At 40.7% G+C, this 17677-nt stretch overlaps 1 protein-coding gene and 1 pseudogene across 1 annotated transcript; one reads left to right on the plus strand and one right to left on the minus strand.

The window, feature by feature from the left end:
• Positions 1-12587: 12587 nt before the first annotated feature.
• LOC125191492 (U6 spliceosomal RNA) lies at positions 12588-12699 on the plus strand (annotated as a pseudogene).
• Positions 12700-15423: 2724 nt separating this feature from the next.
• LOC125191250 (dof zinc finger protein DOF3.4-like) lies at positions 15424-16363 on the minus strand. Its single transcript, XM_048088765.2, has one exon. The coding sequence runs from the start codon at positions 16183-16185 to the stop codon at positions 15580-15582; it is 606 nt and encodes a 201-aa protein (XP_047944722.1). The 5' UTR covers positions 16186-16363; the 3' UTR covers positions 15424-15579.
• Positions 16364-17677: the final 1314 nt, after the last annotated feature.

Genomic DNA, 17677 nt, shown 5'->3' on the forward strand with positions numbered 1-17677 from the left:
GCTTCTAAGTTGGAATACCTCCTATTTTCAATTACTCTCCCTAAGGGAATCTGCCGTATTATATCCACTAGTTCATGCGATACAATCCTAGACCTACAACTCCTCAAAGCATAATAACACTGCATTGATTCCTCTCCCCCTCCCACTTCACTCAAGCTTGTCCTCAAGCCATCGTCGTGAAGGGGGGAAAACAGAGAATTCAATGCAGAATTAAACAACAATTTCACTTCTCACACTTAGACCGAGCAACGGGCTAAGTGGGAGAAGAATAAACCAACAGAAAACATAGAACTTCTCACACTTAGACCAAGCATTGGGCTAAGTGGGAGAAGATAGCATAAAACACAGCAACGCATGGAAATAAAACACAGAAAAAGAAACACAAAAACTAAAATTTACTTGGTCTGGGGAAATTGCTCATTTCTGGGGCTGGCTCCCGCGAGAGCCAGACGGTGGTGGAACACTGGGGCGGTTTGTTTTCACTTTCTTCTTCGCTGGTTGCTCCAGCTCTTCCTTTCCTTCTGCAGCTTGATCGAGTCCTGGTTTCCTCATTAGCATTTTCGTCCTCGGTGGATTTGGAACTTTCTCGGGAATAGTCGGGGTGGTCAACTGCTGGAATGGCTTGGTCGAGGGACTGCTGTGGATGATCTTCTGTGCCTCGCCACTTGACCCAGGAGTCGACTTCGACTGGGTCAAGGGAAGCGTCTGATGCAGCCATTTCAACATCCGCGTAGATATCTCCACAGCTTCCGCCACTCTTTCACTTTGTTTGGCACATTTCGTGGCCAAATCTGCTACGTTGCTGCTCAGAACTTTTACTTCTTCCCGACTCCCATTGAGTTCCTTCCGTATTCCCCCGAGTTCCTTCATCATCTCCTTTTTCATCAGTTGCATTTCCTTTTTCATGTCCTGCACCTCCTTCCTAAGCTCTTCCACCTCTTCACTTGGCATGGCCTCCTCAGCTTCCTCCGGCTCCGCCTTCGCTTTATCTCCCAGCGAATAGAAGTAAGTCTTGTTGCCTTGAGTTTGCAACAAGCCCTTGTTGAAGAAGTAGTCTACGCTGAAAACCTCTGGGCGGTCGCACATCACGACCTCGGGAGCAAGCTCGGCGATCTTCACCTCAATGTTTCGTTGCAGGCATGACATCAGCGACCGTACTCCTCCATAATTGTCGGCATTTTGAATTTCAAATTATAACTTCCCTCCTCAACTGCTCCTTCATGCACTCTTCCTCTAATTGATTCCCTTGACCGCGACCTAAAAAAATATGAAGACCCCAGACTCCTGGGTCAAGGTTAAAGTACGAGACATAAATCCCCTTTGAGTTTGGGTCTTCGAAAATATTTTTGGAAATTTTTGAATTTTTATTTTGTTTGGATTTTCTTTGTCTTCTAAAGCAATTAAACTATGTACAATTACCTTTGAATATTCTCGAATCCCCTGGATCAGTGTGTAAAAACATAACATTTCCCTTGACCCAGGAGTTCATCGAGAATATTCCTTTGTCTGGCTAAGTGATAACTGAGAGCGCACGTAGTGGTATTTCCTCCACTACGCATAGCTCAGAATTATCCCTATAGACTTTCAATCGATGGCCATTAACAAGAAAAGGGACCGAGTTAGGAGCACTTCCCTGGATTTCCACTGCTCCGTGTGCGCGGAGGCCAACGATGGTATATGGACCTACCCACTTTGACTTCAACTTCCCTGGCATTAGCTTGAGTCTGGACTGAAATAGAAGTACTTTCTGCCCCACCTGAAGTTCCTTGACCCGGAGGTTCTTGTCATGCCAGAGCTTCGTTCTTTCCTTGTACCACATTGCTGAATCGAATGCCTCTAGCCGTAGTTCCTCCAGCTCCTGTAATTGCAGCTTCCTTTCTTCTTCACATGCCACAGACTTCATATTCATTTCCTTAATGGCCCAGTATGCCTTGTGCTCCACTTCCACGGGTAAGTGACACATTTTCCCAAACACCAACCTATAAGGTGACATCCCGATTGGTGTCTTGTAAGCAGTTCTATACGCCCACAAAGCATCGTCAAGGCGTTTACTCCAATCCTTCCTTGTGGTGTTAACTGATTTTTCCAAAATACTCTTTATCTCCCTATTAGAGACTTCAGCTTGCCCATTCGATTGGGGGTGATATGGTGTAGACAATCTATGATGCACGCCGTATTTCCTCATGAGCGCTTCTATAGTGCGGTTGCAGAAGTGTGTTCCTTGATCTGAGATAATCGCTCTAGGAACTCCATATCTGCTGAAAATGTTTGACTTCAGAAACTTGGCCACCTCTTTAGACTCACAAGTGGGCGTAGCCTTCGCCTCTATCCATTTGGAAACGTAGTCTACAGCGACCAATATGTAAGCATTTCCGTACGACGACGGAAATGGGCCCATAAAATCCATCCCCCAAACATCGAAAATTTCGCAGATCACTATGGGCACTTGGGGCATCTCATCTCGTCTCGAGATTCCCCCTGTCTGTTGACACCTTTCGCAGCATTGACAGTATTCAAAGGCATCCTTGTTCAATGTAGGCCAGTAGAATCCACTGTCTAGAACTTTCCTTGCGGTTCTCCTTGGTCCGAAATGCCCTCCACACGCCAAGGAGTGACAATGATGGAGTACATCTCTTTGTTCCCATTCAGGAATGCAACGTCGAATTATCTGATCTGCACACATCTTCCAAAGATAAGGATCATCCCAGAAGTAATATTTGGCTTCGCTTTTAAGCTTCATCTTCTGGGCCCGGGAGGCTTCCCCTGAACTTGGCACCTCTCCCGTGACCAAGTAATTTGCCAGGTCTGCGTACCATGGTTCTGCGTTACGTACGCGCTTTCCTCGATCAGATTCTCCTGGACCTGTTAAAACTAAGACAGATTCCCAGCTTATCGGTCTAGGTGGTTCGTCCATATAGTACAAATGTTCTTCGGGAAAAACATCGGGAATAGCCTCGTCCGTATCTCCTTGATGAATTCTACTCAAGTGGTCAGCCACTCGATTCTCTGTTCCTCTTTTGTCTCTTACTTCCCAATCAAACTCCTGTAGAAGTAGGACCCATCGAATTAGCCTTGGCTTTGATTCTTTCTTAGCTAGCAAGTACTTTATTGCTGCATGATCAGTGAAAACAATAACCTTTGACCCAAGAAGATAAGGGCGGAATTTTTCGAACGAGTAGACGACAGCCAACATTTCCTTCTCCGTAGTATCGTAATTCTTCTGAGCTTGATTTAGTGTCTTGGACGCATAGAAAATTACGTAGTTTTTCCCATCTATCTTCTGCCCTAGGACGGCTCCCACAGCGAAATCGCTCGCGTCGCACATTATCTCAAAAGGGTGATTCCAGTCCGGTGCCCTGATAATTGGTGCGGACACTAGTCTCTCCTTGAGCAATTGAAATGCCCTCTTGCATCCCTCATCAAACTCGAACTCCACATCGTTGTGCAGCAAATGAGTGAGTGGTTGCGCAATTTTTGCAAAGTCCTTGATAAACCTTCGATAAAACCCTGCGTGACCGAGGAATCCTCTAACTTCCTTTTGATTTGTAGGGTAAGGTAGCTTTGCAATCACTTCCACCTTTGCCTTGTCCACTTGTATTCCTCTTTCAGAGACCACATGACCTAAAACAATCCCCTCAGTTACCATGAAGTGACATTTTTCAAAATTCAGGACTAGATGTTTCTCTTGACATCTTTGCAGCACTAGGTCAAGGCTGGCTAAACAAGTATCAAATGAGCCTCCATATACAGTGAAATCATCCATGAATATCTCGATGCATACCTCTAGTAGATCCGAAAAAATACTCATCATACAACGTTGGAATGTACCTGGTGCATTACATAGACCAAATGGCATCCTTCGGTAGGCATAAGTTCCAAAAGGGCATGTAAATGTGGTCTTTTCCTGGTCCTCTGGGTTCACGAAAATCTGGAAATAACCGCTATATCCGTCGAGGAAACAGAAATACTGTTTGCCAGCCAGCCTCTCTAGCATCTGGTCAATGAATGGTAAAGGAAAATGATCCTTTTTGGTGGCTTCATTTAGTTTCCTATAGTCGATGCACATCCTCCATCCAGTGACCAGTCGAGTAGGCACCAACTCATTCTTGTCATTCTTCACCACTTGTATTCCAGATTTCTTCGGTACCATGTGAACCGGACTGACCCACTCGCTATCTGGAATAGAGTATATGATTCCAAGGGACAGTAGTTTCAGAACTTCCTTGAGCACTTCCTCCCTCATGTTTGGATTCAGTTTCCTTTGTGGATCACGCCGAGCCTTTGCCCCTTCCTCTAGTCTGATGTGGTGCATGCAAAGATCAGGGCTAATTCCAACTAGGTCAGAAAGTGTCCACCCTATGGCCTTCTTGTTCCTCCTTATTACTTCCAGCAGCGCACTCTCTTGGTCTTCAGTCAAGCGGCTGTTAATTATCACTGGACAAGTTTCTCCTTCCTCCAGGTATGCATACTTTAAATTTTCAGGCAAAGTTTTCAACTCCTTCTTCGGTGTGATGGCTTCCTGAGGTAAAGGGTTCTCCGCCTTACTTCTTGGCGCCATTTCCTCTAGATTCGCTCCCTCGTCTGGGCTCTTCTCCTGAACAGATCTGGCTGATTGGAATGATAGTGGCTGGTGGCAGAATGCCATGATCGCTTCATTGATCTGATCATCTGTCAAGTCCTGTGTGAAAAAAGTTTCACACCATCCTGTCACCTCCTTTTCTACAGTCTGGCTCAGCTCCGAATTGTCAAACTGTTCCTGCATTAGTTCAGTCTCAAGATATTCTTGGACTAGGGGGTTAATTACATCTACAACATGCAAGTTTTCAACATCAAGCGGTTTTTTCATAGCTTCTTCAATGTTGAAGGTGTATTTCTCCCCATGATAGTCCAGGCATATGGTTCCATCAAACACATCAATAACAGTCTTCGCGGTGCGAAGGAAGGGTCTCCCCAGTAACACCCCACTAGACTCAGCAGATTCATTACCCCTCATTTTTATCACATGAAAATCAGCTGGGTATAGGAAATCATGCACTCTGACTATGACATTTTCCAATACTCCCTCAGGCGATATGCATGTTCTATCGGCCAACTGAATCACTACTTTAGTATCGACCAAACTGACTCCCACCAATTTTTTATATATTGACAGCGGTAGGACATTTATCGAAGCACCTAGATCACACATGGCATGCTCAATTTTAATATCACCTATAGAAATAGGAAGAGTGAACATACCTGGATCTGTACACTTTGACGGCATCCTCCTCTTTTGTATCACGGCGGATACATTTTCTCCTATAACAATCTTCCCATCAGGTTTGGTTTTTCCTGCTATGAATTCCTTGATGAACTTGCTGAAGGTGGGTATTTTCAGAGCCTGCAAAAAGGGTAGGTTAATCTCCAGCTTACTAAATATTTCCACAAGGTCCTCAGTATCATCTTTCTTTTTCTTGGCTTCTCCTCGATATGGGAATGGTTTGGGTCGCTTTACTGCATTCGTGGAACTCCCTGCTGGGGCTGCACCTGTCTCCCTGCTTCCCTCTTTAAGTTCCAACTCAGGTTCTGGATCAAGGAAAAATGGGTCACTTAGTCGAGGCATAGATCCCCTTAAATCTCCCTCCTGGAGGTCATCCTGTATAGGAATTTCTCTGAGTCCAGGATCATCTCCTCGAGACTTCTGATTCCCCTTTTCTCCGTTCATCTGTGAGGGTGTCTCCTCGTTTATCACTTGCTTCGGTCCTTCATAGCCTTTCCCCGATCTCAAGGTAATTTGACTAATATTTGCTCGGTCTGGTGGTTTGACAGTGGCAGGCAATTTCCCTTCATTTCCCCGCATTTCGTTCAGCGACGTGGCCAACTGGGACATCTGCTTTGCCAACATGTCCATGGCAGACTTCTGCTCCTGCTGGGCATCTTGAATTTTGTGCACCACGTCATTATTAGCCTGCATGTTATTCTGCATGTGTTGTTGGAAATTTACCAGGTCATGCACCATGTCATCAAGATTCCGCTGTGGTCGGAAACCTTGAATTGAACTGGGATTAAATCCTTGATTTTGATTGGTTCCAACCACCTGGTTCTGGCGAAAATTTCCCTGACCTCCTTGATTATTGTTGTACTGGGTTGCTGGACCTGGGTGACTCTGTTGGAAATTTTGATTGTTTCCTGAATTGTTCCTCTGATGCGGTGGCACATAAGAATTCCCTTGGTTGCTCTGGTTCCTGTTGTTCCAGTTATGCTGATCCCCTTGGTTACGGAAATTCCAGTTGTTCAACCCCTCTTGCTGCTTCCCTGCCCAGTTAGAATTATGCTGTGGTCCTTCCTGATTCCGACTGGGCCATGTCTGCTGGTTCTCCGCTGGACCTGGGTGTTGTGACTGTGGTTGTTGGTTCCCTTCAGCCCATCTGAAACAAGGATTGTCCCTCCATGGTGCCTCCTTAATCTTCCACTGGTTCCAGTTGGTATTTTGATTACTTTGATTCCAATTCCCCATTGCATTCACTTGAGCTTGGAAATCTCCATCGAGTGAGGGATTATTGTAAAATTGAAGCTGATGTTCCTCTTGACCTGGGTTTTTTTCCTTATCAGTCGACCCAGGGGTATTTTTCTTTTCAATGGCATTTAGCAGTGCCTTCTCCAGTCGATCTATTCTGTCTCTAACCTCTTCTCCTTCTCGTTCCTTAACTGTGTTCGCGGAGCTTCTCCTCATGATAGCACGCGGGCAGTCATACGCCTTCTTCGCGTCGATTAATCTTCCCAGAATCTCGCGTGCCTCGCTTGCCTTATTCTTGGTGAAATTCCCCCCGCTCGAGGAATTCATTAAGTCCTTGGACTCAGGATTTGCCCCTTCGTAGAATAGATAAAATGTTTCAGCCTCCGTCATCCTGTGATTTGGGCAAGCGTCAAGCAGGCCTTTAAACCGAGACCAATATTGGCTTAAAGATTCATCGTAGTCCTGCTTACACTCTTGAATTTCTTTTTTCAAAGCGTTTGTCTTATTGGACGGAAAGAAATAGTCCAGGAACTCCAATTTGAAATCCCTCCATGTGGTGATCGAGTCAGGTGGAAGCCTCAGCAACCAAGTGTTTGCCTCTCCTTTCAATGCAAATGGAATCGCTCGCAGGCGATAGTCCTCCTCGGTAGTTTCGTTAGGCCTTTTCTGGATGCTACATAGCTTACTAAACTCGTTCAAAAACTCATAAGGACACTCATTCCTCCGTCCAGAGAATGTAGGTAAAACGCCCAGCACATTCGTCTTGATCTCAATAGACCGCTGACGTTGATTTGACACTATGGCATGAGCTGGCTCTCCGTCGAGATGTGCAGTTAGCGAACCAATCTCTGGGTCTAGGTCCACTAAGTTTGCCATTACAGACTCCTCTTCCTCCCTTTCCGAATGCTCAGTTTCTGACGACGACCGTGAATCCTCTTTCCCCGATGAATTCCACTCTTCTTCACTCCCTGATTCAAACGGAAATGGATCTACAGTTGACAACCCCGATCTGGTAGTTATGGCGGATGTTGATTCCTTAACTTGCCACTTCAACTGCACGTTCCTTGACCAAGATGGGTTGCTCCAGATTCCTGACCTTGAGCCCTTGCTCATAAACTGCCAAAAGCGAAATTCAAAAGATTAAAACTATTTACACCAAATCTCTAAACACATAAACAAACTACGCCATCCATCCCCGGCAACGGCGCCATTTGAAGAGTTGATTTTCTTGCTTGCTGTATCCTATCAATTTCTAATTACACACTTCCTAGATCCAGTAAATCAACTAGATCACAAGGTCTAGAGACTCACAAGACTGGAAGTCTGGTCGTTGGTACGCAAGCAAACCTTCAAAACCCTCAACCACAGATACTAAACTAGCACAGGGAAGTAGGGATCGATCCCACAGAGATGGACTCGTATAGTACATGCATAGAGATTTGGAAACTATTTTTGGGTTGGCTGCTGCCACGCATATTTTGGGTTGAGGAATTTAACTAAGTGAATTTGGAAATAAAGTATGCTATGCTAACTGCTAGATCTAGGCAAAAAATGAATTATGTATAAGAACTAAATCAAATCAACTACTAGATCTGGGACTTCTACGAACATCTCTAGACCAAGGAGATTAAAACAAGTGGGGACCAAACTCTGAAAAAGGTAAGTACGGACAGAATCGAATCTGCAGCCTAACTAACTAAAGCATCAACTGAAAATGACTTCATCTTCTTCAACGAACACAAATAAATGCAGAGATCGAGAAAAACAAACTCAGATGTAGATTGGAAACATAATTTTAACGGTAAACGAAACAACGACGGAAATCACACTACTAGACGAAGCAAACCAAGCAGAACAAAATCCCCATAATCTCATGCACAAATTTCACCTCCCCTGTTCAGATCCACACTTCGGATGCTAAATCCACTCCGGATCCAAGCATCCGAACAAAAATCCAACCGAACACAACTTCAATACCACGATTCTCGAATCTCCTAAAATATTCAGCAACAAATTCAAGAGAACATCTCAAATAAACAAACCAAAATAGCAAGCGTCATAATAATCAACACGAAATCCAACTTCATCAAGGCAAATCAAACGTAAACAGAACGGATAAACTGATTCAGCAACAAAAACAGCAAGCTCGACTTCCAAAAGTGAAGTTCGAGACGGAACAGAGTAGTAAACAGAAATTAAGAGAACAATTGTTTCTTCGCCCTCAAGGGACGGTGGTGCACTGATACGTAATTCACGAAAACGAAAACCACCCCAAATTTCCCATATCCCTAGTGTGTGTGCTAAGAGCGTGACTGTGTGTGGAGTGTAACCGATCTGCCATTCTTGTTGCGCACTCCTTTATTTATAAGCTTCGAGGTGGGGCCCAGCGAGGTATTGATTGACTTGATTGCCCTCAGCTTTTGGCTTCCTTCCTCTAGCTTTTCCTCGTGATTCCGTTCCTGCTCCTCGCTAGATATCCTCCTCCAGCATCTCCTGGATCTAGCGCTACACACACACCTGGCTTAACAAATCTTGTTAGATCCAGCAGAAATGTGATGTTTTTCACTACATAACCAATGCATGAAATTAGCCTTATCATGGGGCTATCTATATATCAAGCTATTACGTCTTCTTTAAATTATTGGGAAATAAGTGATAAGATCATGTCTATTACAATGGATAATGCTGCAAATAATGGCAAAGCTATAGACTTTTTCAAAAAAAATTTGAAGCCATGTTTTGATGCAAAAATTTTCCATGTTCGTTGTATTTGTCATATCTTACATCTTTGTGTATGTGATGGAATGAAAAGTGTTAGACCTCATATAGATCTTATAAGAGATTGTTTGCTTTATATTATATCATCATGATTAGATTGCAAAAATATAGGAGAATGGTGAGAAATGCAAAAATGAAATTCAAACTTCCTTATATTGATGTAAAACCTAGATGGTCTTCAACTTATAAAATGCTCATGGAAGAAAAACCTTATTCTTCAATAATAATACATTATTTTGAAGAAGAAAAGAATTCTAGTGTTATTGCCATTAGTGAGAAGAATTGGGAGATTGTTGATATATTGGTTCCTCTTTTGCAAACATTTAACAATATGACTAATATCATGTCCAATTCTTACTATCCTACTTCTAACATTATGTTGCGTGATATGGTTAATATTGTTAAATTATTTGATGAACATAGATATATTGAAAATGTGAGAGAAATTATTGCAAAAATGGAGACTAATGCAAAAAGGATGGTTGTGAAGTTTATCTTGAAGAATATTACTTGTGTCTTGGTATTGAAAATCCATTATCGAATGAAGAACTAGAAGATTTTTTAAATTTTCTTGTTAGTTCATATACGTCTACTTTCAAAGATACATTGTCAACTACTATGCCATCATCTAGTAGTAAGACTAACAACCATAGTTCTTCCTCTAGTTATGCACTTCTAGATAAAATAAAAAAGATGAAGAATGATGCTAGTACAAAATCAACAAATGAACTTAAACATTATTTAAGTTTAGATTTGGTGGAAAATTCAGATGATTTTGATATTTTGCATTGGTGGAAAATGGAACAAAAGTATCCAATTTTATCCATAATTGCACGTGATCTACTAACATGTCAAATGTCAAGTGTAGCATCTGAAAGTGCTTTTAGTGCAGGTGCAAGGACGGTGACTGATAGAAGAACTCGATTGACTCCAAAGTCCATCAAATTTTGCATGCTCTTGAAGAATTGTTTGGATGAAGAATTTCGAATGAACAAATTGCAGAGGTTGGAAAGATATAAAATCAAGGAAATGGCGGAAGAAGATGATGATGGCGAACCGGATATAGTGTTTAATGATGAAGATCAAGAGCCGGATATAGAGAGATTTTATTTTCCGATTACAGATTATCACTATTCAAGTTCTCAAGAGCCCAATTTCACTTATGATTTGCAAAATTATCCGGATTAGCCAAGTTTTATGAATTTGTGTTTTTTGATATGAAATTATGAAGACATTTTGTTGTTTTTTGGTTATGAAATTATGAAGACATCATTTGTTTTTGGATATGAAAGTATGAATTCATCATTTGTTTTTCATGCATGCTGAAAAAATGTAAATTAGCCCGGCCCAACCCAGCCCGGCCCACTTGCTAACTGGGCTCGGGCTGGGCTAGGCCCATCCATGTCAACTAAGACCCAGGCCCGGCCCAGCCCGTTCCAGATGTGGGCCTTGGTCGGGCTGGGCCCAAATGTCACCGGTCCTCACCGGGTCCGGCCCGGGGCTGGGCCGGCCCGGCCCACTTGACACCTCTAGGCAAATCCTACATTTACTTAATTTTTTAAAAAAAGTTACAAAATTAGAAATAAAAAAAGTGCACTGCATATAAAAAGAGGCTAGTCTAGTAATCTCAGCATGCGGCTGAGGCCATCGATCATCCGCTGGAGGGACGCGATTTGAGCCGGGTTGGTCGCCTGCATGAGGGCGTTGTGCGTGTCCAACAACGTCCTATAGTCGGAGGAGGCCACCAAGTCCGTGTAGGCATGTGCTGCATCCGAAGTCGGGGCCGTGGTCGCGCTTGGGGTCTGGTCAGGCGGCGCCGCAGCGGAGGAGGTTGCCTTGCCTTGCCCTTGGCAGCCTTGATGCCAGGGGGACGTCGGGTGGACATCGGTGTGCCGGAACTCTTATCCTCGAACACCAGATAGTTGAGGTCCATTGAAGCTGAGCCGCTGTCGCTGCTGGTATAATCACCGATAAGGGTTCCCTTCGCCGTCATCGATTGGGGAAGCACACCTCCAACAAACTTCTGCTTCTCCTTCAACAGCATCCAGGACTGGTAGTGCTTGAAATCGCCATACAATGACGTGTACGATTGCACCGCTTTGTCGCGCACATCCGCGAGACTCTCGCTGCTGCCCTGCTCCCTCTCACATTTCTCGTACTCCCCCGAGAACAAATTGACCTGCTTCTTTATTTGATCCCAGTGCTTGCGGAGCTGCTCCCTATGGTGCTTGAAAGCGGTCGGCGGTTTGAACTCGTTATATTTTTCGGCGATGCGCTCCCAATACGCAGTAACCTTCTGGTTGTTGGCGAACACCGGATCCTCTGAAATATCAATCCAACATGTCAACAAGACGATGGAATCTTCCACCTGGTAGTTCGTCCTTCCCGGGGCGAACTCTTCATTAAACGCCGTTTGCGGCAACTTCTGGGCTCTTGCCTTGGTCCGCTTCTTCTTGGCGGCGGCGGAGGGAGCAGCGGCGGCGGAGTCGCGGCCACGTGACGGGGCGGGTGTGCGGGTTGGAGAAAGCTCCTTGTCTGACAGCCCGTACGAGTCCGTGCTGAAATCGGGATCGTACTGGGTGGTGTCGAAGGGCCGGTATTCACCGGGCTTTGTACCCGGCCACCGTGCACCACCGAACATCGGACTATCCGGATTTGGGTAATCGGGATTATTTTGTTTGAAATGTTGAAAATAGAGTGTGAAAGGAAAGGAAATGGAGTGTGAACGGAGTGAAAATGAAGTGAAAAATGAGATGTATATATAGTGTGTGAAAATTAAATAAAATTTAAAAAAAAAAACCGAAAAACGCGTCGCATCGTCCGCATCTCCCACAGTAGCGGACGGTGCGACGGACGAAGGGGCGGAGGACTCGCATCGTCCGCGGAAGATGGATCAGGCGCGGACGCTGCTATAAGCCATCGTCCGCGACGCCACAGTGGCAGACGATGCATCGTCCGCCCAAATGTGGATGGCCTTATGTACTTAAAAGGTTAATGTTGTGGCAACTAACAACTGACGAACAATTCTTAAAATTACTGATCAGTTTATAAGAAACCAATATAACGATAAAACTATTTGAACACGAAGGATCAATTTGATACTCGTGTTTTTTTTTTTTGGTGGTGCGTTTGCCGGGGGTATAACCAATGATGAACTACATGTTGTTGTTGTTCAGTTAAAAAAACATTAATATAAAATAGGCCAAGAAATTACAGCTCCGAGCTCAATATAGAACCCAAAAATCCATGGCAAATAAAATTGCATAATCATCAATTTTTCCCACATCGGATTCTAACAAATTTGTGTAGCTCGTTATATAACCCAACACACCGCTACAAAATCTGATAAAATTGTATGTAGAGAATATTAGAATGGCTCCTGCCCAAGGATGACGGGCATAAATTGAAAAATAGACTAAATTTTTTTTATATATTTTCCTTTAATTTTGGGATACAATTATTTTTCAAATTTACAAATTTATCTTCTCATAATCAAGAACTCTTTATACGTTTTTTTAAAGGTTAATTCTCTATATCGATTAAGATTGAATTCTTTCCACATATTGGATATGTATAAAAATAAGCCTATAAGCTTTCTTTTTTGAGGAAATTTTGTTAGTATATCTTTCCTTTGTTTTGATGATACTATTAATTTTCAAATTTAGAAATTTATCTCTTAGTCAAGAACTCTCGTATATTATTTTTCAAATTGAATTCTTTCCACATGCATATTGGATACGCATAATCTTTCTTTGTTGATGAAAATTTGTTATTTTCTTTCCTTAAATTTTGGTGATAATACTATTATTTTTCAAATTTACAAATTTATTTATTAATTGAGAACTCTCGTGTATTTTTTTCAAGGTAATTCTCTATATATATAATTTGTTAAGATTGAATTCTTTCTACATTTTAGAAATGCATAACCTTTCTTTGTTGAGGAAAAAGGCACCATACTTTTTTTTTAATGGAAAAGTAAACATAAACTTAGAAGTCGCGCCACAGTAGACTCGAATGCGTGATTTTTGGTCACGAACATTAACCACTCTACTAATTATTCAACACACGCACACAAAAGCACCATATTTTATGTTGTGATTTGGGAATAACATAAGTTGCCTTCATAAATTCAATGGAGTATTTTCGTGGAATTTATATTTCATATGGTCTACTATAATCAGAAAAAGGTGAAAACAGCTAATATTTGTAATAAATCTAAAAACGACAAATCCATGGGTTTATATATATACTTCCTCCATTTCCTAAAAATATAAATTTTAGAAGGGCATGGGTTTTAACGTAAAATTGTTAAACTGGTAAAGTAAGAGAAAAAGAAAGAGAACAAATGGGTAAAGTAAGAGAAAGAAAGAGAAAAAATAGGTAAAGTAAGAAAGAGAAAGAAAAAAAAAATATGAAATAGTGCTAGTAAATTGTGAAGTCTATTTCTTAATATGAAAAGTTTCTGATTTTAGGACACAACTAAAAATGAAAGAATATCTATTTTTAGGAAATGGCTAGAAAATCATCACCTCAAATAACTACTCCATAGGTAGTCCCAAACGTTTTAAATCAACATGGATTTGCCTTATAAAAGAATGAGTAAAAGAATTAGTGAAATATGGATATTATTTTTATATTTACGTTTAATAAATTGCTAATTTAACAAATTGGTTAAGTGTAGAATTCACTTACCAAAAATAGAAAAAAAAGTAAACGGATCTTTTATTGGCGAACATCTCAAAATGACAAAATGTATCCTTCATTCATAAACAGAGAGAGTGATAATTAAAATTTTAAACATGGAAAATTATTGCCAATTGAAACATAAATAAATTGATCAAATTAGTTGTCGGAATGATATCAACTGATTTAAGTACCCATTAAATAAATCCAAGAAAATGTAAAGACTAAAAGCTTTAGCAATGCAATCGCAAAGCGACTGGGCTCGGCGGGTGCGCCACGAGAGGCTCTCCTATTGCAGCGCCCGAGAGCCGCGACTCCCATTAATTTATTATTATTATTTTTTTTAATATTTTCAAAAAAAATTTAATAAAATACCTAATTATACTCTTCTTTTTAATCTCACACACATTTTACCCCATTCTCTTCAATTTGTTTACAATTTTCGAAAAATGCAAGGCGGAGACGATAATTCCCCCGACTATGAAGAAGCGGTGGATTCTGAAGACGCCACCGAGTAGACGGCGGTGGCAGTGTTTTTAAACAATTTTCGTTGTATAATTTTACCCCGTTCTATAATACAACGAAGATTTGGTTTTCATTTTTGTTTTTATTAAATTATGCATTTTTTATAATTATTATAGTTCAATAATTTTTATTGTAGTTGGATTAAAATATACATAAAATGAAAAAATAAATTATTTGATAGTTTGGGCATATCCACCATAGTGTAAAACAAGTTTTTTGGTGGGCCGACCAACTATAGTGGATACTCTAATTCCACTAACTGTAGTGTCGTCCTTTGGCCTTTCCTATCTCACGTAAAAATATAAATAAATAAAATAAACTTGAGTGAGGTGGTAACTGCATTTACTTGTGATCAATGGAAACTCACATTTATCCAATGCAAATGGAAAAGAATAAATTAGCATTTTTTTTTCTTTGAGAATAACACACTTGAATTTGGGTGGCTATGTTTAATTAGGAGCCGCCTTCTGCGTTTTTAATTTATGTCTAAATAGCATCCTCTTCTCTTCTAGTACCTATTTACTATAGTATTTTATATTCTGTTGGTTTCCTATGCTCTTAAACTTATTGCAACTGACAACGACCTTCTTTATTCTCTTGCAAAATTAAATTTTCCCCCTATTTAGGCTTCAAATTATTGAATACAACGTTGGGACAACAAATGAAAATTAAATACCGCTCACCCACTATCATTATGATTGATATTTTCTTATTACGTTACTAAACTATCCCGGCGAACACTTAATATTTTAGCCTTATGTTTTTCCAACGATAAGGATCGTTACTGATTATCATTTGAGGATACAAGAAATACTATAATTTGAGACAAATATAATACTACTAGAACGCTCTCACGGTGATCTTATGTCATACACCTAGTAATTTGACTTTACACACATAATTGAATCGATCTTCTGTGACTTGAAGCGTGACATACTATATTGAAGTACTAAACATTTACGAAAATTTGACATTATGTAGAGTAAAATAAAGTTAAACTAAAAGAGATATGGATGGGCATCACAGCTTATGTTGCCTAAAAAGTAAAAGTGATGATAAGTGAAAAAATCAATTACAGTAGGCCAGTAGGAGTATGTTTATTTGAAAAAAGTAGGAGGAGTGGAAATAGCAAGATGAGGAAAAGCAAAGGAGTCTCCAGCAACAAAAGCAGTGTCTCCAGTGTCCAGCTGCCACGTGTGCCCGGTAGCAGCAAACGGCCAACTCGGCCTTCCAAGCCCATCACCAAACCCAGCCAGCGCAAACGGCATAGCGGCGGCAGCAGGAAGATGGCGGAAGTCGCGATGAGAGAAAACGGGAGTGGGAGCGTAGGCGGAGGTGCGAGAGCGCTTGCGGGTGCCGCCGCCGACGGGGATGTCGCGGAGGGTGCCGCCGCGAGTCCAGTAGCGGCGGCAGGCCTTGCAGAAGTGGCGCGGCTGCGAGAAGTTGTAGTTGTTGTAGTAGCAGAACTTGGTGTTTGTGGAGTCGCAGCGCGGGCAAGCCAGCTGCTCCGCCTCCTGCTCTGACTTCGTCCCCTTCTTCTCGCTTGCGCCTGTCCCTGTCCCTGTCGCCATCTCAAACCAGGAATATAAGTTAAATATGTATGCAACTCTAAATCTGGATTCAGATTTTATTGTGTCAAGAGCAGCTTTTGCAGAGGTTTTTGTTAAGCACAAAACATATTTGCAGAATACGCGTTTCTGCATACATATATATACATGAACCAACAAATTACTTCAAAACACGTGTAGCATTATAAATTTATAATCAATCTACAAATATTTCTGCTTTATATATATATATTTTAGCTCTAAATATAAATATAATAGAATGACATTATGCAACGGTCCTATAAAAAACGTAAACACTATATAGCTGATGCATGAAGTAAGTTTTAGCATTATTGTCTCCAAAATTACTTTCTAGCTTACTTTATGAATATATATATATATATATATATATATAGGTAGCTAGTAAAATAAGGCAAGCTAGGAATGGAGTAATAATATAGCACAAAGAGCCATTTTTCTTGCATTAAATTAATAGTACTCGTGGTGTGATGGATATTATAGGATGCATCGAAATAACGATGATAAAATATATGCCCATGCATCTAGCATTAAAATACTAGTACTCGTGGACCGTGGTGCAATAATGAATATTATAGGATCTATAGACATAACAGTGATAAAAATATGTACTTAGGCATTCTATGCAAACCGTTCATTTAGTGTATATATAATAAAGATAAAGGATGATCAATTACCAAAATTTGGATTACCAAGATTATATATTGTGTCTATCATTATACTCACCAATTGAGAACATTAAAAAAAATACATATATTATTCAATTTAGAACATTAAAAAGTATACAACTTATATTATTTGTTGATGTAATTAGTATGTATATATGGTTAAATTTGGAGAATCGGAAAATTATGGTGGATTAATAAGGATGAGTCGATTGATGAGGATAAAGCCGCAGTCTTTTTTCGATTGGTATTATACTAATGTTCAACCGAAGTATATATTAAAATTTATACCAAATTTATACAAAAACTGATTTTTCCCTCGATATATTGTTCGATTCCATTTCTAAAGAGCCCAAATGATTTTATTCTTTGGACGTTCTTCTTTTACACGTGGTTGGATTGCAACATCTAGTAGGTTGGAGGAGGTGGAACAAAGAAACGACATGCTTTTAACTGTACGCCCTATACAATGTCATTGATTTGCCACGCAAATATAAATATTTTCATATTACTAGTTTTTGTTTTTGGCCGAAAATTAATAGTATTGGAGTAGAAAAATTTTAAAATGTCAAGTTTAAAATTTGGGAGAAATATCAAATTTTGATGATATTTCGGACAATGAATATAGAAGAAGCGATTGAAATGACACATGATAATGGGTGTTGGAATAGCGTGGGGGTGCAATTATTGGATTGCTCCTCATTCTGTGAGGGCCCACGGGTTTTCAGGTTCTCTACATTCAATTTACGAATTGGAAACAATATTATTTGAGGATAAAAATATGTGGATAAAAATATGTGGAAGATGTAGAAATGAGTGTTGGAGATGAATCTTTAGCTATTTCTATTTGTTTTTTTAGGGTTAGATCGACAAACAATATTATAATTGTGACGTTGAAAACAAAGATGTGTAGTTTGTTTTAAGGTTAACTGGTGTGGATTCAA

The sequence above is a fragment of the Salvia hispanica genome, chromosome 5 (genome assembly GCF_029641045.1).
Source record: "Salvia hispanica isolate PSC_SH4W2 chromosome 5, Shi_PSC_v1, whole genome shotgun sequence".
NCBI classification, from domain to species: Eukaryota; Viridiplantae; Streptophyta; class Magnoliopsida; order Lamiales; family Lamiaceae; genus Salvia; species Salvia hispanica.